Here is a 22,519-nt window from a genome sequence, read left to right as displayed (position 1 = left end):
CCAATTTGGATTAATCATAGCATAGCATGTTGTCTGAGCCCTAAACCAGTTAATCTTAACCGTGGCTAGCGAAAACGACCCAACTTCATAAACCGTGGCTTGAAGTTGCCCTTCTTCTGCTATCCATGGTGAAAATTGAGCTAGTTATTTCCATTTGGATGAAGCAGCAAGTTGCAGTTAAATTTAAAAAAGGGAAGCTTCCACATTCCTTGTAGCTATGTAGAAGGAGGCTGGCAGGGGGTTAGGGTGGGAATGTACGAGCCCAGGTTGAGGCTAAGTCCATTTTCACAATGCGAAACTCTCTCTCACTGTGGTTTCAAATTAACCCAGTAATATTGCTGATGGGAATTCTGGGGAGAAAAACTGATGCATAGGCCTAAAAGTATGTGTTACAAACAATTGTCCTCTCTCTTCTCTCTCTCTGGCGGGACTCTAATCACTTGGACTTCCATGTTCTTCTTTTTCATTGTCAGATCTCCAATTATTTCGGGATGGCTAGGATAGAAGTGGACCTGGTGACTCACACTGACCCTCCGCAGGTGCATGCCCACAGCCTCGTGGGAAAGCAGTGCAACGAAGCTGGCAATTGCATTGTAACTGTGGGCCCAAAGGACATGACGGCACAGTACGTATGAGCTGGTGGGTGGGGAATCGTAGATAGTAATGCTTTTTTGTAAAATTCTGATTTTGTAAAAAGCAGAATTCTAGCAATATTTTTGGCTCTGTCAAACTAGAGCTAAGCGTTTCTTTAAAGAAATGGCACTTAATTCATAATACAGCTAGATATTGCATACTGGCCACACTGAACCAGTCAGTTATGGATTTTGGAACTGTCATTTATTGCAGTATAAAATATTGAGAGCATTTCCTCTTCCTGGACTTAGCTGGGGGTTGAACTGGCAACTTCTAGACCACAGCATGCTCTCAGAACCAGATGGCTGAGCCTTATGTCGCCGTTAGGCTCTGATGTCTTAATTAGTTTTCTTATTTTTTGTTGCACTTTTCTTTACTGTAAGATAAATTTGAAGAGTTTAATGCAAGCATAAAACAGAATTGTTCTTTCTCAGAGGAGGAGGAGGAGGAGGATATGCTGTGAAGAGTAAGTTTGCCCATCCATTTCTGGAGGCAAGTTTAGATAACCACCACATCTCCACAATTCCAGTGGTTAAGAATCCTCTCCCAATCCTGACTTTTGTCAGGAGGGTAGAATGTTTTTTTGGCTCTAGAGCTTTTGGCCCTATTTTTGCTCTTCAGGTTTCCCCCCCTACTCCCCCAGACTTGGACGGGTGCCTTTCTTTTCTTTTCCTTTACTGTGGGGAAATATGATGTTGTAATGCAAAGTATGAAGGGACCCAGGTGGTGCTGTGGGTTAAACCACAGAGTCTAGGGCTTGCCGATCAGAAGGTCGGCGGTTCGAATCCCTGCAACGGGGTGAGCTCCCGTTGCTCGGTCCCAGCTCCTGCCAACCTAGCAGTTTGAAAGCACGTCAAAGTGCAAGTAGATAAATAGGGACCGCTCTGGTGGGAAGGTAAACGGCGTTTCCGTGCGCTGCTCTGGTTCGCCAGAAGCAGCTTTGTCATGCTGGCCCCATGACCCGGAAGCTGTCTGCGGACAAACGCCGGCTCCCTAGGCCTATACAGCGAGATGAGCGCCGCAACCCCAGAGTCGGACACGACTGGACCTGATGGTCAGGGGCCCCTTTACCTTTAATGCAAAGTATGAGTAGCTTACAACTAGGAAGCTAACTCTTCTAGGTGATAACTTCATAGTAATGACTATACATTGTCCAGACTCTGTATATTCAAAAAGAACTTTACTTTCATTAACTGAAAAGAATGTATTTACAACCTCATGCTTATTCACTTGGTTCCTTATAGAGAGCTTCTGCACAGGTTTCTCCTTAGTAACATTTAGGGATCTTCCTCTGTCTATTTCGCTTCAGACAGATCACACTGACACAACATTGTCCTCAGCGGTATCCTGAGAAGTCTCTCTCAGCAGCCATTCTCCACACACAGAGAGCAGAAAGCAGTTAAAAACAACAGTTACTGGCATAACAGTCACAACACAATGGAATGCCTCTCTCATGTGTCTCACAGCCAGCCAATCACATGAGAGCTACTGCCAAAGGAAAAACCCCATGTTAAAACTACACTGTAATTTAACATAAGTAAACATCCCCATTTCAGGAAATTAAATTATTATCCTTAACAGAGGTACGGGGGAGCGGGGAGGAGACGAGGAAGAGGACTTTGCACTTGGTGGCACTTCCCCATAGAAAATGTATTTGGTGTTGAGCCCATGTAAATAATGCCCTGAAAGCGCCCATAAATCAAATTCTTTCCTTCAGTCAGGTCTGGATTGAGGCCTTTGTCTCTAGGCAGATAAATAATCCATGGCATTTTTCAGTGTCCTGGGTTTAGTCTTCAGCATGTCCACGTCTTGCCTTTGAATTGTGCACAGCACTTTCTCAACAGGGCACAAATTTCCTGTATGGAAACGTTACTCTGTTTGAACTCTTGTCTCTCTTGAACCTGTTTGCATGAGTCCCATTAAGCATCTGATGTTTGGCTGGCTCATGGAGGGCTTTTTAAAAAAATGTGTTTATCTGCGAGTAAGCTGTGTCTGTGTTTGAGGAGCTACACTGTGAGCCTTGTCAATGGGTGGAAGACTCCCATCCCATATTGTTTTGTGTTCACTTTCTGCCAGTGCTAATTTTCTATAAAAAAAAAGAGGTGCCGGAACTCGCCATGAACACCTTACTTGTTATCTTATCATGGCAATGGTGCCCACCTGAAAGGTGCTGGAACTGAGTTTTGTAAATGAACTAGTTGGATGCTACTGGGAAAGTCTCCCTGCTCCTCCACCCATTAATGACTTCAGCTTTTCTAGACTGGAAGCAGGACTGGTGCAGGATACGGCCTTGCAGCAGAATCAAGACTGCACCCTCACCCCACCCCCCGGTCCCCTCTCTGTTGTTTTCAATCCTTATTGGCTGCCAATGCAGCAGCGCATCTCCCTTCCTTGTTCGGAGGAAGAGAAGGAGGCCCTTCCTCAGTTATTTATATTTTTTAAAAGAATGCCTAACCGCTTCCTTCCCTCAGAATAAGGCAGAGAGGAGGGGAAGAGGCACTGCTGCTCTGCTGCCATGTTGGCAGTAGTGAAACATTAAAAATAGAAGAAGGCTGAGTCGAGAGGCTGATGAGCAGGGGCCTCACTTTGCTTCATGGATGGACTGGGCCTGACTGGGAGGTTCCTTCGTCCCCTTAGTGATGAAGACAGGATGGTCAAAAACCCTTGCTCCAGAGATTGATAGGTGGGGTCACCCTTCCCAGGCCATTGTCCTAACATTAAGGAGAAGGAATGTTCAATACTCTAGTCATGGCAGTCCAGTGGATAAATTTTGCTGTTTCTTCCGGTCATTTAGCTAGATGCTGATGCTCTAAAACAGGGTTCATGGGTTCAGGTTGGATCCTGATGTCAATATTTTTTATCCAGATCCAGCAAAAAAAACGAAACCCAAACTTGAAATGGAGATTTGACCAGGTAGATGTTTACTTGCACTGTTCGTTTTCGCTGCACAGTAGGCTTGCAGAATTTAGAGCAAGCAAAGTACAGTACTCCGTAGCGTCTTCCATTTCTTTTAGAAGAGCAAAAGAGAAAAGCTGATGAGTTTGAGATTTCATTGCGGTTAATTGATTCTACATGCACAACAGCATGACCGCCTCTTGTTTATTTGTTGTGCCTCTTTATTAACATGGGAGAGCTCCCATTCCTTTGTCCCAGTTCCTGCCAACCTAGCAGTTTGAAAGCATACCAGTGTCAGTAGATAAATAGGTACTGCTGCGGTGGGAAGGTAAATGCTGTTTCCATGGGCTGTGGCACTCATCATGGTGTTCCATGCACCAGAAGCTTTTTAGTCCTGCTTGCTACATGAGCTGGAAAAGCTTTCTGCGGACAAACGCCAGCTCCCTCGGCCTGAAAGCAGAGATGAGTGCCACATCCCATAGTCAAATTCAACTGGACTTAGCCATCCAGGGGTCCTTTACCTTTTACCTTTTATTAATATGGGGAGTTAAATACAGTGGTACCTTGGGTTACGAACTTATTTCGTTCCGGAGGTCTGTTCTTAACCCAAAACAGTTCTTAATCTGAGGCACGCTTTCGCTAATGGGGCCTCCCACTGCTGTCGTGCCACTGCTACACGATTTCTGTTCTCATCCTGGGGTAATGTTCTCAACCCGAGGTACTACTTCCGGGTTAACAGAGTTTGTAACCCGAAGCGTTTGTAACCCGAGGTACCACTTTAAGTTGTTTTTATTTTGACCTCTTGTGATCTGTGTTTTTTTGTCTTCCATTAAAGATTTTTAAGACTTGTTCAGCCCCAGTAGTGGTGACTGGGATCTCCTTCCTCTTGTTCTTGGGTGCATCGCTGCCCAACTAGGCACTTTCGCTGACATGAGGTGTTGATTTGTCCTTTCTCAGATTTAACAACCTGGGTGTGCTCCATGTGACCAAGAAGAACATGATGGAGGTCATCCGGGACAAACTGAAGAAGCAGAAGATGCGGACCAGAGTGCAGTCTCTGACAGGTGACCTTGAACTGGGAAGGAAACATCTGGGGAGTGCTTTGCTAGGAACTTTCTGCCCCTCTACCTGTTAAACTATTTGGTGTGTGTGTGTGTGTGTGTGTTGAGGTTCTGTAACTGATTTGGACTACTGGATCAGTTCCAATTCACTCTGAGACTAGAGGAGCACGATTCATACCACATTTCTCACTTGAAATGCGCAACAAGTTAATTGGTGTAACGTGTTAGCATGGCAGACAGTGGTTAAGTATGAATGAAAAAGAGTTACTTGCCAGTGACAAGAAGGTCCACACAATTTTCCTCTTAATAGCATTCTTAGTTTACAAAACATGACTGAGGTTTTGGATGTGCCTGACCTCCCCGAGACAGCACAGTCATAGAATTGTGGAGTTGGAAGGGGCCCTGCAGGTCATCTAGTCCAACCCCTTGCAATGCAGGAATGTGCAGCTATCCCACATGGGGATTGAACCTGCAACCTTGGGGTTACCAGCGCCACACTCTAACCAACTGAGCTGTCCAGGTGACATTGAGTCTACGCACCTGACTTTAAAGGCTCTTGGGTTTCCATGCAGAACTGTGCCTCTGAGCATGTGTAGAAGGCATTGCCCTCTATAGAGTGGCCAGAATCTGATCCTTCCCACTCCGTCTGGAATTAGAAGGAAGGCCCTTTAACTCAGAATCACCCCTTTCTAGGGTATGGGGGGGGTTGATAGGGGCAAGGTACAGGAAAGGGGAAGACTGAAATTAGGAAGGGGAGAATGGTCAAAGGGCAGAGCAGAGTTGAGAATAGAACAGAGCATGTGAGAGGAATGGCTTTCTGGAGCTTAGCATGAGCTTCCCTTTCAATTGCCAGGCCCTATTGAAACCTGGGAACAAACATCACATCTGAGCTTGTGTAATATTCTGTAAGATTGCCCCTTAAAACGGGGGCCAGCATTGAAGTATGACTTTCTAGAAGCTGGGCTTTTCAGTGGCCCTAGTGGGAGCGTTGTGCTTCCAGTGGAAGACTCACTTACATGGGTTTGATTAAAATGGGACAACTTGTTCATGTATTTTTCCAGGAAGAAGGGCGTAATGGTCCAAAAGCAAGTCAGGATTGCCCTTGCTGTGGCCCTCAAGGTTTTTGTTTGAGACACCAGAAGCTATTATGAGTTATTGACAGACATAACGTTCTAACCAACTCGATTCTGCTTTTCTTAGTAGGCCCGGTATAATGTGGATCTTTATGTCTTTTCGATATAATTCATAAGCTAGTTTCCTGCACAGTTATCAACCCAGTAAAGGTGCAGGAGCCCAGAAATTCTGGGTTCGGATCTTCGCCTCTGCTGTAAACTTTGTAGGTGCCTTTGGGCCAGTTGCAATTTCTTGACCTTGGATCTCCAACCTGTAATTTGGAGATAGTGATACTGACCTCTCTTGCGTGCAGTTATTGCAGGGATTATATGGGGCACTTCAAAAACTCAAAGCACTATGCAAACGTTAGGTCATTGGCCTTCCACTTGCTGACAACAGGGACACACTTCAAACCCCATCCTGCCACATGGGAGCCACAGCCAAGAAGCCATGTGTTTTAGCAGAGTGTGGGGAAACCCAGTGGTAAAAGGAAGGATCCCACCAGGTCACCCCAGGGGTAGGAGAGAACACACAGCAATTGTTGCAGGAGAATGTCTTTTCCAGCTGTGGTTCATATGGTAGGCAGAGATTGTATACATGACCTGTGTTTGCAAAACACCGAGAACATACTGCCTCATGCATAGTTATTCTGATAGCAAGAGTAGGGCTGGGTGATATATCGACATATTGCCCAAAACCGGTTTGAAGCCCATATTGTGATATCTGTTTCGTAATTTTTGACCTGGCAATATTTTATGAATCATATGTGTGTGTGCTATGCAAAAATATGGGGAAAACTGAAGCCAGCCAATGCCTCTACATAGCTCCATCCTTATTTCTGACATTGTGATATATCAGTATATCGCAATGTTTAGTTGGTGATATATTGCGATGTTGAAAACCAGATATTGCCTGGAACTAAGCAAGAGGCCCGGGCTGTTCAAACGTATCTTTCAAAAAAAGCCTTTGGTGCCCAGGTTGGACAGATCCCATAATCACAGATGGCATTATTTTCAAAGGCAGGGATGGGGTACTTGTCCTTCAGAGACATTATGACCTCTTGCCTTTGGTAGGGAAGGGTACACTCCGACGTGTGGTACTGGGCCCCCGGGTTCGTGGATGTAGTAGCCCTTGTTTGCCTGGTGTATAATTCAGCATCTACTTTGGCAGAATCTGAAGAAGAAGAGATTGAGCAAGAGGCTAAGGAGCTGAAGAAAACAATGGACCTCAGCATTGTCCGGCTGCGATTCAGTGCCTACCTTCGTGACAGCAGTGGAAACTTCAGCCTGGCGTTGAAGCCGGTTATCTCGGACCCTATCCACGACAGCAGTGAGTCTTCTCTCTTGGTCTGTGGACTGACCTCAGTTGGGGTTTCACCCTTGTTTGGAGGAGAGCCATGGAGCAAGCATCTGCCACTGTGTCTACTGCTTGGCCACGTTTTGAACATAGGCATCTGGTTAGCCACAGTGTGGTCTAAACCACCACTGAGCCTCTTGGGCTTGCCGATCGGAAGGTCAGCAGTTCAAATCCCCATGATGGAGTGAGCTCCCATTGCTCTGTCCCAGCTCCTGCCAACCTAGCAGTTCAAAAGCATGTCAAAGTGCAAGTTGATAACTAGGCACTGCTGTGGCGGGAAGGCAAACGGCATTTCCGTGCGCTCTGGTTTCCGCCATGGTCCTCCGTGCACCAGAAGTGGTTTAGTCATGCTGGCCACATGACCCGGAAAACTGACTGTGGACAAACGCCGGTTCTCTCAGCCTGAAAGCAAAATGAGTGCTGCAACCCCATTGTCGCCTTTGACTGGACTTAACTGTCCAAGGGTCCTTTACCTTTACCTTTTTACCTTGCTGGGCCGGGTGGGGCTTTGACTGGGCCGGGTGGGGCTTTGAAGAGTTCGTAATCTGGTGAACCGGGTTCGATTCCCCGCTCCTCCACATACAGCTGCTGGGTGACCTTGGGCTAGTCACACTTCTCTGAAGTCTCTCAGCCTCACTCACCTCACAGGGTGTTTGTTGTGTGGGAGGAAGGCAAATGAGATTGTTAGCCGCTTTGAGACTCCTCATTTCATTTCACTTTTTATTTGTATACCTCCTTTCTATCTTACTATATGGAAGGCGGTTTGCAAACTGAAGAGATGACAGAAATCATGCACACTCCTTGTAACAAGCCGATCCAGTACCAAAAAAAGTCATAATGCATAAAGGTAAAGGGACCCCTGACCATTAGGTCCAGTTGTTGGGGTTGCGGCGCTCATCTCGCGTTATTGGCCGAGGGACTCGGTGTACAGGTTCCAGGTCATGTGGCCAGCATGACAAAGCCACTTCTGGTGAACCAGAGCAGCACACGGAAATGCTGTTTACCTTCCTGCTGTAGCGGTTCCTATTTATCTACTTGCATTTTTGACGTGTTTTCGAACTGCTAGGTTGGCAGGAGCTGGGACCGAGCAACGGGAGCTCACCCCATCGCGGGGATTCAAACCGCTGACCTTCTGATCGGCAAGCCCTAGGCTCTGTGGTTTAAAATAAACAACTTGGTTCAAATAAAGCAACTCTCAGTAATCCATTAGAATATAATGGTTCACAATGAAATTAAATATCAGCAAACCACAATTAAACATAAATTCTTAACGCTCTTAACAATTGTAATAAATAATTACTAAACTGTTAGCAGTAAAAAAAGAAAGAACAGCAAGTCACAATGCATAAAATGCCACAATACACACAAAACCATGTAAAAGGGTCAAACAAAGGCACACAACTTATCAAGTTGTTTTTTTTAATCCGGGAACTCCTGTCTTCAGCGTGTGCCTCGTCTCTGATATTGGGAAGACCACCACAGCTGCATTTAGGCCTCAAGGTTCACACATCTGTTGAGAGGACTGTGCCATCCTTCTCCCCAGGACCTGATTGTTGATATTTTGGGTCATACAGCCTTTGTAGAACACTAATTTCAAGTCTTCACATTTGTACTGAAGAGCTTATGAGCTCAGGTGGGGCCCGGGGAACTGGGCTGCTGTAAGGGAGACACCACAAACTATGGCCACCAGGTGGCAAGTAGTAGCCATAAATCACTTCCTTTCTGAGCGTGTAGTGAGGCCTTCCACTATGATCTCCTTGCATTGCACAGAACTAGCACGGAAAAGAGTTGAATCTCTCTCTGCACCACATTTTGGAGGTCCTTCCTCCTGCGTCTCCATAGCTTTGCACAAATGGAAAGACTGACACATTGCTTCCCTGAACCCTCTGGGTGCATGGCTAGAGTACTTGAAAGGGGAAGGTTGATAAAAATAATGGGCTACTGAGGCTAGCCAAAGTTTGTGAACCTCTAGGCACGCATGTGAACCTCCAGGCATGCCTTTGGCTTGAAATAATGTGGCTCTTGTATGGAGTCCCTTTTCTTACATTTGTACATATGATTACATACAAAAACACATCTCTCCAGGCGCCTGGATATCATTTACACAGCTCTGCATTTTCCTTGCTCTTTAGAATCCCCCGGGGCTTCCAACCTGAAGATCTCAAGAATGGACAAGACAGCTGGTTCCGTGCGAGGCGGGGATGAAGTTTACCTGCTGTGTGATAAAGTCCAGAAAGGTAAGCGCTGTCCCTTATCCCCCTTATTTTCTTACCTTTCATTTGTTGATGTTTTTGCGGAGTAGCATTCGAGGTCTTGAACATTAGGAAGCATTAGACGGGGTTACCAACAAGGTGATTTGTGATCTTATCTAGGCACCCAGGAAGCCACTGCCCCCTTGGTGGTGAGGTTATGAGGATGGTTTCTTTTGGAAGATTTTCCAGGAGCAGTGGCACACTTCTTATTTCATCTCTGCATGTTTTTGAAGGCTCAGATTGATTCTGCTGGATCTCGCTTTTACTCAGATCCATTGGGAAAGAAGCCTGTGCACATGGTCCTTTTCTGTGGGCTAGGCTGGGGGCGTTGATCTAGAGGAACAGAAGCGACCAGAAAAGGATGTCCTCACAGCATCCGTTCAAAAATCCATATGTGCCCACAGGCTTTAAAAGGTTGGAGGTACCCTGTCCAATTATGCCTGTGAGTCTTAAGAGCTTGATTCCTTAAACATTCTTCAGAAATCTGGACGGAGACCAAATTCTGACCCGGTTGTATTGGTTTCTTCTTTGTTCTCAAGACTACTTCATTTGGCTAGGATTTTCCAAATACAGATATACAGTGGTATCTCAGGTTACAGACGTTTCAGGTTACATACTCTGCTAACTCAGAAATACCGGTAGTACCTCGGGTTAAGAACTTTGCTTCAGGATGAGAACAGAAATTGTGCTGCGGCAGCACAGCAGCAGCGGGAGGCCCCATTAGCTAAAGTGGTACCTCAGGTTAAGAACAGTTTCAGGTTAAGAACGGACCTCCAGAACGAATTAAGTTCTCAACCCGAGGTACCACTGTATATGTATTTTGTTTGTGTGTGCACTTTCTTATCTGCCCTTTCATCTTAAGGGTCCAGGGGCCCCAGTTACACCCCTAGTAAATAGGATTATGAAAAGAAATTTTTTTTTGTTAGAATGGAACAGGACAACTTGTTGCGTTTCTGCCAGGCTTGCTTCAGAAGAAGCAAGTGTAGACATTGCTTTCCAAGGCAGATGGTCCCTTTGTAAATCGGTCCTCAGAGGGCTCTTCATTAGCACAAGGAGAAGGAATGAAGGAAGACCCCATGTGGCTGCGGAGGAGACTTGTGGCCTGAACATGGCTTGGGAAAGGGAGAAAATGATGCTCTAGAGCAGGCATCCCCGAACTCTGCCCTCCAGCTGTTTTGGGACTACAATTCCTATCCCTGACCATTGGTCCTGTTAGCTAGGGATGGGAGTTGTAGTCCCAAAAGAACTGGAGGGCCGAGTTAGGGGATGCCTGCTCTAGAGGGCTGGGCTGTGGTCATGTAGTGGGATTGATTGCACTGAGAATATATTTAGTGGGGGGAGAGAAAAGGCCTTAATAAATGAGACCCTGTGCTAGTTCAGATGCCTGGGACCTGAGACAGGGTGGGTTGGTGCAATGACCGGCGCTCACAAGGGAAATAACTTTTCTCTTCCTCCTCCAGATGATATTGAGGTGCGGTTTTATGAAGACGATGAGAATGGCTGGCAGGCCTTTGGGGACTTCTCCCCTACAGACGTACACAAACAGGTACCAGTTGGGTCGTGGGAGGCCTGGGTCCCACTCAAAAGATCAGTCTTGCGGAGCAAATCTCTTGTCAGCTTGAGCAATTAGATATCAAAATTGTGTAGCGTTCCATGTGGCACCAGGCTAAAAGACAGGTAAAAGACCACCAGGTTTTGTGTACATGGGAATTTAAGAATTGTAAGTGTGTGCTTGGGGTTTCATTTGCCTGGGGAAAATGCGAGGTTCTGCTACAGTATACATAGGTCCTAAGCATATTGTTGTCACCTGTTACACCTGATGTGCTTTGCAAGATCTTTGGAAAGCCTATGCCCTTTTCCTGGTTTGCTCACCTCTCGCGACCAGTGAACGCAAGCCCTGGGAAACTGGGTTTTTCTTCCGGTAAAACGTTTGCTTGGAGGGCGATAAAACTATATTCTGCATGGTTGTGTGACTTACTTTGGGTCATGAACCAGGCAACTACTTGCCCATTTTCATTGCTATTCCTGGGTGAGGTGAGTGACTTGGCAGCTGCAGGGGTTGCATGGACGAAACTGATTTCTTCAGACACATCAGTTGGGACTCCGGGCCAAGATGTGGAATATAAGCTGCAGCAGTTGTCCTAGTTGATAATCCATTTCTAGAGGTATATTTCCCTGGACGCCTCAGCTCTGTTCAATATCGTAGGCTCGTGAAATCCTGCTGAGCTATTTTGGGCACTGCATTGTGATGGTTCTCCTCCTGGCTGGCTGGTTTTTAGAAGGGTTAATACTTAACTGGGCAACGGCTGTAGCTCACTGGCTTTGTATGCAGCAGGTTCGATCCCTGGTGTCTCTAGGTAGGGCTAGAAACTTCTCTCAGATACCCTGGAAGCAGCTGCCAGTCAGTGTAAACAATACTGAACAAGACGGAGCAATGGTCTGACTCAGTGGAAGGCAGCTTCCCATATTCCTAACATTTTGCTGCTCTGCCTCATGGGAATTAATCTGCCGGGTGCTGTAAGAATATCTCTCTATCAGACCGCTGTGGGTAGGAGGGAGCCTGTCAATTTTGAGCTCACTTTTCTCTGTGTGCTTATGACATCCAACTCTGTTTTTGATTCTCCTCTAACCCACGGCAGTAGTTAAGTTCTTTACATTATGATACGTTGACTCTGAATCATTCGGAGCTGCCCCTTGGGTTGCCATTCAGGTGTTCACACTTTGTGTCCTTGCAGTACGCCATTGTGTTCCGCACGCCACCCTACCACAAGACCAAGATAGAGCGCCCGGTCACCGTGTTCCTTCAGCTGAAGCGCAAGCGAGGGGGTGACGTGAGTGACTCCAAGCAGTTTACCTACTACCCGGTGGTGGAAGGTACAGGGAGCTTGTACCAAGAAGTGTCATGCTACTTCTGTTTGTCCAGTGCCAACGCAGGGCCCCTGTCTTTGACGACTCTCCTCTTGTGTCCTTGGTTGCAGATAAGGAAGAAGTGGAGAGGAAGCGGAAGAAGACCTTGCCCCAGTTCCCTCAGCACTTTGGGGGCGGCTCGCCCATGGGTGGCGCTGGAGGTGGAGCCGGTGGATTTGGTTCTGGCGGAGGTAAACGATGCTCTTTGTTGACAGAGGCTTTGGGAGTTTGGAGTGCTGTGCTCTTAGGTGGCTTCCTAGTTTTGAGATGGAAGGCTTTTCGTTGCAATAGTTTTGGCAGCACAGTATAGACTCCAGGAGAGCCTGTAAGACTCTGGCACTGGGCAGTAGAACCCTGAGCATTTTCCACTCCTGTAGGAAGCCAATTACCCCTGGAGCGCCTTGGGTGTAGAGGCCACCTGGCCACAGGAAGCTGGGTTTTAAGCTGTCAGTTTCTAAAACGTTGATAGGCCCATCCTTTGCATGGATGTCTTGGGTGCAGTGGGTTCGGTTGTGGGTCTTTCCCCAACATCTGACATGTAAGCAGGGGCAAAGGATTTCTTTAGCTCTTCTGTGATTTGCTCACCCTCCCTTTACACCTTTTTTTCATCTGTCTGGTGCTTTTTTTAAAAAAGTAGTCTCCATTATTTAGCCCAGTGTTTCCCCAACTTGGGTCTCCAGCTGTTTTTGGACTACAGTTCCCATCATCCCTGACCACTGGTCCTGATAGCTAGGGATGATGGGAGTTGTAGTCAAAAAAAACCGCCAGAGACCCAAGTTAGGGAAACGCTGATTTAGCCTAAGCTCCTTTAGTGATAGCCTGTCGACATTCCTTCTGATTTGGTTTACACTTGTTCTGCCGGTGTAACATGTCCTTCATTTTGGAGATGGTTTCACTTCTGCAAAAAGCAGTTGCCTTGCCTTTGGATGACCATCCATCATGGATGCTTTCGTTGAGATTCCTGCCTTTCAGGGGGTTTGGGTTCAGTGACCCTTGGGGTCCCTTACAGCTTGACAGTTTGATGACTTGATGGCCAGTTTGCTTTTCTCATTCTGTGGTTCATGTGATAAACATCTTCTCTGTGTTGGCTTAGAGATAAAACAGAGGAGATGATGATGATAATAAATTATTATTATTATTATTATTATTATTATTATTATTATTATTTATTATTATTTTATTTATACCCCACCCATCTGGCTGAGTTTCCCCAGCCACTCTGGGCGGCTCCCAATCAAGTGTTAAAAACAATACAGCATTTCCCATCCGATATGTGGTCAAAACTGTGGAAACAAAATATAAATTTTACAGCTTGTACTGTACTAAAGGAGAACGTTATGAAACTTGTATATCGCTGGTATTTAACGCCAGCAAAATTATCTAAGATGTACAGGAACCAAAACAAATGGTGTTGGAAATGCAGAACATCGGTGGGGGAATTCTTCCACATGTGGTGGGGGTGTGATAGGATAAAACAATTTTGGGATTTGGTTTATAACGAACTATTATTTTTTTTTGAAACTTACCTTTCCGAAGAAGCCCGAGGCTTTTCTGTTGGGTCTGGTCGATAATGAAATCCCAAAATCCGACTTAAGATTCTTTATGTACGCCACAGTGGCAGCTAGAATTCTTATCGCCCAGAAATGGAAAACAAGTGAAATACCATCTATCATTGAGTGGCAATAGAAGGTTGCAGAATTTATGGAATTAGCCAAACTAACACACAGAGTACGTGATTCGGATGATGTGAAGTTCCAAGCTGAATGGAGTAAATTTATAGAATATGCTAAGGGAAATTATATGGGTATGAGAGCGTTAGGGGTAGCAACATAACCTCTACAATGTTACGAATTTGATGTAAATAGAAAATACGAATTAGGATTGACAGAATTTACCACCTATGGGATGGAAGGAAGTCAAACAGTTTGGATTACTTGTAATGTGAACGACTGTTAATATCTCTATGAAAAACGAATAAAAAATTATTTAAAAAAAACAAACAAACAAACAAAAAACAATACAGCATTAAATATTAAAAACTTCCCTAAACGGGGCTGCCTTCAGATGTCTTTTAAAAATAGGATAGCTGTTTAGCTGCTTATTTCCTTGACATCTGATGCGAGGGCGTTCCACACGGTGTGCGCCACTACCAAGAAGGCCCTCTGTCTGGTTCCCTGTAACCTCACTTCTTGCAGTGAGGGAACCGCCAGAAGACCCTCAGAGGTGGACCTCAGGGTCCAGACTGAACAATGAAGGTGGAGACGCTCCTTCAGGTATACAGACTGAGGCCGTTTAGGGCTTTAAAGGTCAGCACCAACACTTTGAATTGCGCTCGGAAATGTATTGGGAGCCAATGTAGATCTCTCAGGACCGGTGTTATGTGGTCCCAGCGGCCAGGCTCCAGTCTAGCTGCCACATTCTGGATTAATTGCAGTTTCCGGGTCACCTTCAAAGGTAGCCCCACATAAAGCGCATTGCAGTAGTCCAAGTGGGAGATAACTAGAGCATCTGCATAGGTACTTTGGTGTAATGGTAAGGCAGGTTAGGACCATAAGGCCTTAAGACTATTTGTCCACCTAGCTTAGTGTTGCCTGCGGTTGCACTGACAGCAACTTGCCAGGAATTCAGGCAAGTCTCTCCCAGCCCTACCGGGAGATGCTGGTGATTGGACTTGGTGTCTAATGCATGCAAAATAGAAGCTCTAACCACTGAGCTACAGCGATTCTCTATCCCACTAAAGGGTTGAGGGAGGGGATGTTACTGTAGTTCAGTTCCACAACATTCTTTGATATGAAATGATCCTATCTCTGGCTTTAAGTGAGCCACTGCTGTTGACGGCTGTGAGCAATTCTGGACAGTTCATGAGATGGAATTGCTAAGAGAGCGTAGAGTAGTTTGCTTAATTAGGCAGAGAGAGAGAGAGAAGGCTGATCTTCCAACAGAGTTTGTTGAGGCAGTTCCAGTTCCTGCAGCAAGTGGAAACTGCTAATTACAATTTGCTTTACACCTTTCCCCGTGACTCGGGAGTTCTTTCCAAAGACAAAACCACGCACTCTTGAAGCAGGCAGTCCTCTGACAGTCATTTTTTAAATTTACTAGCTTGTCTTCAGCACAGAGAAGGAGTCTGGATAACAAGGCTATGCAGAACAAACGGCAGGCGTGTCAAATGTTGCAGAATTAGTAAGCGCTGAGCTGAGCATGCCCAGGGGGCTGGTTTCTATTTTTAAAGGAGAATATGCTGCAGATCAAGGTTTCTGGGTTGCAAAGCAGGGAGCAAAGTCTAGTCGCCGTTGACGACTAGAATACTGTACAGGCTCACAAACTCGCCTGCAGTAAACTGAACAGTGCCAGTTTCAAATGTGATATCTGAAAGTCCTCGGTTGAGCAGTGATTTTGCCAGTGTGTTTCTAGCTTGGGAGCTGTTGCTGTGTCTTTGCTCAGCTGGGGAGAAGCAGTGCAGAAGTGCAGACCTGGCTTATTGGGGCTTGACCCCCGTCTGCTTTCCAACAGCTACAATTTATGAACAGTGCGTAGGGGGCTTGCATGCTGACTGTGGGCAGGGACAAAACCGGAAGTGGGCAGGGACAAAACCTCTCCCACCCCGCTCTCTCTTTCTTCTGCTCTTCTCTTCCCTGCTTTTCCACTAGACTGCTGGGGGAGGGATGTGTTCCTTTTGCTAGAAGTCTGAAATGTTTGCCGAGGGCTCCTGAAATTTAGCCTGTGAGCACAACTGGGCTAATATAGGAACCCTCTCTCTCTCTCTGTGTGTGTGTGTGTGTGTGTGTGTGTGTGTTTCTGTGTGTGTGTACGCCTGCCTACCCCAGCTGGGAATCCCTGGCACTCGGCAGGATACAGTCCTTGCAGCAACAGCAGCGTCTACCTCTCCGGCACCTACCCAGTGGGCAACTACCAAGGAGGGAGAGGCATCCACATGCCAGGAACTGCCAAGCCAGAAGAGGGGGAGCAGCAAACATTAGAAGATGGGAGCCGGACCTCCACAGAGGAAAAGTGCTACGCAGAACTCCTGCAGCATGGTACGTCTGTGAGACGAGTGCTGTCCAAAGTAGTCTGGGGTTAAGAGGCATTTCGGAAGCAGCTTACGTGCTGGAGAGTTCGATATATGCATATATAGAATGAAATGTACAGTGTGTAAAATGCTGCATCCACATGCAGCCATAGCCACAGTGTCCCATCTCTTCTCCTTCCTTCCCCGCTCCCCCAGGAGCCAAACCGATGGTGCTACAAGCTGTAGAACTCTGGCATGTGCACATAGCCGGGGCGGGGGCACTCTTAATCCTCCAAGCACCACTGGCCTTTTAGTTTCACACTTCCCAAAAGTTAATCTGGGATTGTCTGCTTGTAAAAGCCACGTGCTCTACCACGGACCTGTGACCTTCCCCTATTGCAGGGGCAGGGAGAACTATTTTCAGCCAGGGCGGGGCGTGTTCCTCTATCAGCATCCATTTCAGGGGGGGGGGTTGCACACGATGACACAGGGCCAGAGGAGAAAGCGGGAAGAGAGACTGCCACCTTTTGTATCAGTAGATTGCACTGCAGCTTTGCAAAAGGCTGTTTTCTGCACACACACACACACAAGAAACATCATTGGACCCAAAGAGGACGTTCCACCCAGGCAAAAGCAGCAAGGGGGTGGAGCAGGAAGGTGAGGGTCCCAATAGGAGAGACCTGGAGGGTCGCCTCTGGACCCTGTGGCCCCCCCAACCCCCTGCCCTAGTAGGGCAAAGCTTGGCAAGGGGGGTGATGTGTCCAGGGGGATTCATGCGCACAGTGACTGAGTGCAAGAAGTACAGTTTGGCCACCGGCAGAGGGTTGCATTTACTTGGTGCCTTTTCCTTGTCCCCCTAGCTCAGGAGTGCAGCTCGTGGATGCTGATGCTCGCTCGGCGCAGCTCCCGGGCTCTTCTCGACTACGCGGTCACGGCCGACCCGCGGATACTGCTGGCTGTGCAGAGGCACCTGGCTGCCTCTCAGGACGAGAACGGAGACACGTGAGTCTGCTGCGGACGGAGCAGGGCTTATGGGGCAGGCGCTGTCTGGTGGGTGGGAGGAGGCGGGAGCAAGCAGGCTTCCTCAGAAACTCCACAATTTGGGGGACAGTTGCCCGCTTCCTGCAAGACTTCTGTTGGAGGCAAGAGTCTGAAGGGTGGTGCTAGGGAGGAGCCACAGACCCCTCTCTACCTCTTGAGATGTGGAAAAGGAAGCAAGGGCTCATGGAAAGGAATTCTGCTGCCCACTTGAATAATATATTCAGTCTCTCTCGGGGTTAGGAAACATACCCCCCCCCCATCTAATGTTAATATTTTAACGGAAGGATTTCAGTTATAAAGAAAGTGATAGAGAGAAGAAAAGGGGGAAGTGAGGGTGGGGGAGAGAACAAAGGTGTGTATAAGGGACAAAAAAAACCATACAAAAATGCAATGTAGACATTCTTATATAAATTGATGTGTTATTTCTTGATATCTGATCTAAGCCCTTTAGTAAAAACTCCCAAGAAACTGCCGTTCCCTCAATATATTTGGCTAGGTTTTTAGATATTTTGATAAAAAGCTATCCCCCCTTTCTCAGTCTTTGGTTTGTGTCCATTTTTCCAGCTTTTTTCTGGAAAAACGGACACAAACCAAAGACTTAGAAAGGGGGATAGCTTTTATCAAAATACCTTAAAAAAAATTCCCCCCTTATACATTGGGAAGACTTGAAAATCTTAGTTTTCCTTTGAAATTCCTTTAAACTGTGAGAACAGCAGTTCTCACCAGATGGTGAGAACAATGGGTGCTTGTGGTGTATGTTGGTTTGTATTGTTCTTGGGTTTTATTACATATTTTGTGTTTTTTATCCTGCGTTTTTATGCTGTGAACTGCCGTGAGACCTACAGATGAAGGGCGGGGTTACATATTTAATAAATGAATATAGTAAAACAGTGAGCACAGAGCTGTAGCGGAGGGCTGACCAGAACTCTTTGTCTGGTCTTCAGCTTGTCCTCTGCTGTTCTGTAGTCCACCCATACGAAAACGTGTCCCATTTGCAATATTTAATTGCCTCCAGTAGTTTCTGGAGCAAACAGTTTTCTTCTTTGGACCGGAACGCCCCCAATGTAGGGGGAGATTTGCATCCTCCTTTGCAAATTGTAGAAGGGGGGACTTGGTGATGCACACAGACCATAGCTAGGAGTTGGACTTGCTTCTTGTCCCCTCTGCGACTGACTGCATAGTTCCCGAGAACTTCATCTTCCTGCTCTTAAGACTTGTCTATTCCCACAGGCCTTTGCACCTGGCTATCATCCATGAGCAGACAGCTGTGATTGCACAGCTGGTCCAAGTGGCAGTCAGCATCCCCAATCAGCAGATCCTCAACATCGCAAATCACTTGCAGCAGGTATGGTAGATGATGTTTCAGGGTGCAGTTTTACCCCTCCCTGGCCCCCTAAACCCTTTGTCCGCATTCCCTAGCACTGTTTGGCTTGTGTGTGTCGTGAGAGTGAGTGAGAAAGGATCTCCCTGTTTTCACTAAATCCACCCATCCTTCCAAGTTCCGATACTGCAATGCCTTTGCTCTTGGTGAGCTGTGATAGCCTTGCACGGACTCCTCCTTGGCTTTGTCTTAAGGAGGAGCTGCTGCTGAGCTTCCCGTTTCTGACAGTGAGAAATGGTTGACTCCCATACGTCCCATGCCGATAATTCAGGATTGATATGGGGGTATTTGCCCTGGCAGACTCCCCAGGGTGGGGGAGGACTGTCTCGTAGACCCGCAGATTGTCCGAGATTGTCAGCTTGCATCAAAGTGCAAGCGGCAGGACGCTGGTTCCCAGAGCACGACATGGCTGGCACTCTCCGAAGTCACTCTCAGCTGGAAATATCTGTTTGATAAAATAATTAGATTTGGACAATAAACAGACATATTCTGGACCGAAGAAGATTGAGAAAAAACCTGCAGAACTGCACAATCCCTGGTGTTTAAGCTCAGACTTCAAAGAGATTCTCATCATGGTGTTTGGATTACGGAGGTGATTGGTACATTGTTTTCTTCTTCTCAATACCTACAATAGTTTTTCTACACCAAGCCTCATTAAGAAACTTTTTTTTTGAAAAGTACAGATGGACTTCTAGTTATAATTAAGTATTCAATTGTGCTTCACTTAGACTTGAAAGACTTGATAAAGATAAAAGAAGAAACAAGATGGTGCTTGTTAATATGACACAGCACAGAAAAATGAGAGTTTCTCACTTTTTTGAGGGAAGTGGGAGATGCTTGTTGGCTTTGTAGTGACTTGAGACAATAATTTGGGACAACATACAGTGCATCTGTTTGCAGAATTTCTTCATTATGAGCTAAATGATTTATATCTGGAATACAGTTCATTTACATTGCAATATTGCAAACAGTATGCTCAACAATTTTCAAACGACAGGCTTGGACAACAGTCCTAATTGGAATAATTTAACAACATGGGAGTTGCTGCGTCATTAAACTTTAAATGATAGACTTGGACAACAGCCTGGATTGGAAGATTGAAATGAAGTCAGGAAAGGCTGCTCTGGCAAATAGACAGTTGAAAAAATACATATATACAAATAAAGCTGTATTCAATGGATGAAAGGATATATGATTTCTGACATAAATCACATAGCCAGGGATGGAGAACTTTAAAGCGTTAAGATCAGAATGTGGAAAATATGAGAGGAATAAGAAGAAGGCAGGAACAAAGATATTGGAGTTAAACTTCAAGAGGTCCAGACTATGGGAAGCCCTGAAAATTAATAATTTGGAATGTAATTTTTTTTAAAAAAATAGTTTGTTTTAATTGGATTATGATTTTGATTTGATGGATATGTTAATTGGTTGTTTTTATTGGAAAATTAATAAAATGATTTTAAAAAATAAGAAGAAGAAGGAGCTGCTGCTGGACGATGCTGAATCAGCAAAACTAACCGTTAAACGAGAACTTAATGATGACTGTTTTATGGAAGAATTGGAAGCCATTTTTGCACCATTTAAAGAAACTTTATAATATGATGAAGACGTGAGCAGGATTTGAACTACGACAACAGAAAGAATGAGAGATCATTGTTTTATGGTTATGAGAGTGAAGAGTGCTTGATTCCTTGCCCCATTCTTTTGCTAGAATTAGACCCGTCTCCCCATTTTCTCCGCAGACCCCTTTGCACCTGGCTGTGATCACCCGCCAGCCCAGGGTGGCTGGGTTCTTGCTGCAGGCTGGCGCGGACCCCACTCTGCTGGATCGCTATGGCAACTCAGTAGTGCACCTGGCGCTGCAGCTGGGGGATGAGGAGATGCTGAAGACCCTCCTCTGTCACCTCGGCTCCCACACCCTCCAGCTCCTGGAAACACCTAATTATTATGGTAAGTGACGGGATAGTTTTGGAGGCTCAGGCAGGTGAGAGCTGGCTGGCTGGTTTCAGAGTGAAGGTCTCCAAGCAGCTCAAAACAAGGGGAGGGCAGTGCATAATCTGCAGGAGGTGTGCTGTCTGGGGATGGGCGATACCTGGTTTTCAACATCACAATATATCACCAGCTAAATATCATGATATTTTGATATATATATATCTGTGGTGGCAGAGAGCCTTGCTGGGCCTCCCCAGGGGGGCAGGGGGTCCTGCCCTACCTCACCATTGGCGGAGGGTGTGCCGTACTTCCCCGCAGCAGCTGAGGGCCTTGACGAGGCTCCCTGCGGCGGTGGAGGGCCTTAAAATGTAAAGAAGCAGTAGATCAAATAAAAATATTAAATAAACTTCCGTATATTATATTTAATATATTTTCAACCAATTTAAGAGTAGTTTAAGTGATTTACTAGTCAAGTTGCATCTGCTTACCCCACCCAAGAGGTCTAAGTGGAATCTGTGCACACATAAGTTCAACTAAACTTTCTTCTTCTACTTTCCTGGGAGTAAGCTTGTTTGTGAGTAGACACACATTTGCTTTCGCTGCTTACTGAAAAACAGCCTCCCCGTCATTCTCACATAGTACCCAACCTCCCAAAGGCAGCCAGCTAACTCTTCTTCCATTTCCCCCTGACACAGAAGGACTCCCCCATCCCACCAATCTCTCCCTTTTTATCGGAGGGAGGGCAAGGAAGCACACAAGCAAAAAGATAGTTTCATTTAAATTAAAAAAAAAACACCCTTTTAATATGGACAGAAGCTATTTAAGGGGAACCAACAACATAAAACACCACCAGAAAATAAAAACACTTCCCCCTCTTTTTTTTTTACTGGTGAGGGGAGAAAGAAGCGCTTTCCAGTTCTTTGTTTACTTTGGCTCTTGGGGTTGCTCCTGAATTGTTAGCAGGCTCTGCATAATTAGCTGAGCTCTAAGTTGAAAGATAACTGGAAGCTGAAAGAGTTTGCTGGTTTATATGAGGGCTTATCTTCTTTCTTATTGGTTAGGAGGGAGGAGGGAGAGAGACACTGGTGCCTGCAAATTATCTGCAAAGTCTCCACCTTTTGTTCACGGGTGTATATTGCCTAGTTGAAACACTTATTTCAATACCGGTATTCAAATTCTAATGATAAGGCGATTTTATTGCACAGCCCTAGTCCTGTCCCTAGAGAGGTTTCCCAGCCGTCCTTAAAGGCAGCTTTTTGGTGCTGCATTCCCACTGTGGAGTGCAGGGAGATGACTCTCCAACCTTTGTTCCTTTGCTAGGCCTTTTCCCTGTGCACCTTGCTGTGAAGTGCAAGAATCTGGCCTGCATCGAGCTGCTTGTCGAGAAGGGAGCGGATGTGAACGCAGGCGAGCGGCAGAGTGGCCGGAGCCCTTTGCATCTCGCTGTGGAGATGGAGAACCTTAACCTGGCGACGTACCTGTTGAAGAAGGTATGCGGGGTTTGGCTGTGTGCAGTAATGGCTTCCCCATCCTCCTTCACGTATGTGGGAAGGGGTGCCTCTTTTCTGAGAGCGCTTGACAGCCTTTAATCCTGTGCCCTTCCTCTGTCCAGCTGGGAGCAGATGTGAATGGCCAGACGTCGGCTGGCAATACGCCTCTTCACCTGGCAGCAGGCATGGGTTCCCCAATCCTTACCAGGATGCTGATCAAAGCAGGTAAATCTTTTTTGTTCAACACCTTTATTGGCATATATATAAAATATAAAAACAAAGACAAAACATATAAAACATATAGGTCATTAGTATAAATAGTAACTCTACATCATACAGAAATAATGGAGAGCAGGAGGAGGGAAAGGCACACAAGGGATCCTCAGCTATCGTTGAAGGCTAGATGTATTGATTTTAATTACATAAATTCTGGACAAGTAGTGGGCCATAAT

General features: G+C 46.1%; 1 protein-coding gene across 2 annotated transcripts in view; it reads left to right on the top strand.

Moving 5' to 3' along the window:
* NFKB2 (nuclear factor kappa B subunit 2) overlaps positions 1-22,519 on the top strand; it is a 37,900-nt gene that overhangs the window by 9,513 nt on the left and 5,868 nt on the right. For both annotated transcript variants that reach the window (XM_088670073.1, XM_035137516.3), the window contains exons 6-18: positions 474-625; positions 4,486-4,592; positions 6,873-7,031; positions 9,191-9,295; positions 10,771-10,856; positions 12,046-12,184; positions 12,289-12,408; positions 16,042-16,251; positions 17,084-17,225; positions 18,495-18,609; positions 20,388-20,595; positions 21,898-22,067; positions 22,190-22,292. In XM_088670073.1, the coding sequence (XP_088526199.1) occupies positions 474-625; positions 4,486-4,592; positions 6,873-7,031; positions 9,191-9,295; positions 10,771-10,856; positions 12,046-12,184; positions 12,289-12,408; positions 16,042-16,251; positions 17,084-17,225; positions 18,495-18,609; positions 20,388-20,595; positions 21,898-22,067; positions 22,190-22,292 (1,816 nt within the window). The remainder of the gene's footprint in view (positions 1-473; positions 626-4,485; positions 4,593-6,872; positions 7,032-9,190; positions 9,296-10,770; positions 10,857-12,045; positions 12,185-12,288; positions 12,409-16,041; positions 16,252-17,083; positions 17,226-18,494; positions 18,610-20,387; positions 20,596-21,897; positions 22,068-22,189; positions 22,293-22,519) is intronic.

This window comes from Zootoca vivipara, chromosome 5, assembly GCF_965207765.1.
Source record: "Zootoca vivipara chromosome 5, rZooViv2.hap1.1, whole genome shotgun sequence".
Lineage (NCBI taxonomy): Eukaryota > Metazoa > Chordata > Lepidosauria > Squamata > Lacertidae > Zootoca > Zootoca vivipara.
The sequence above is the reverse complement of the archived record's forward strand: the minus strand, read 5'-3'. Positions and strand labels throughout refer to the sequence as shown.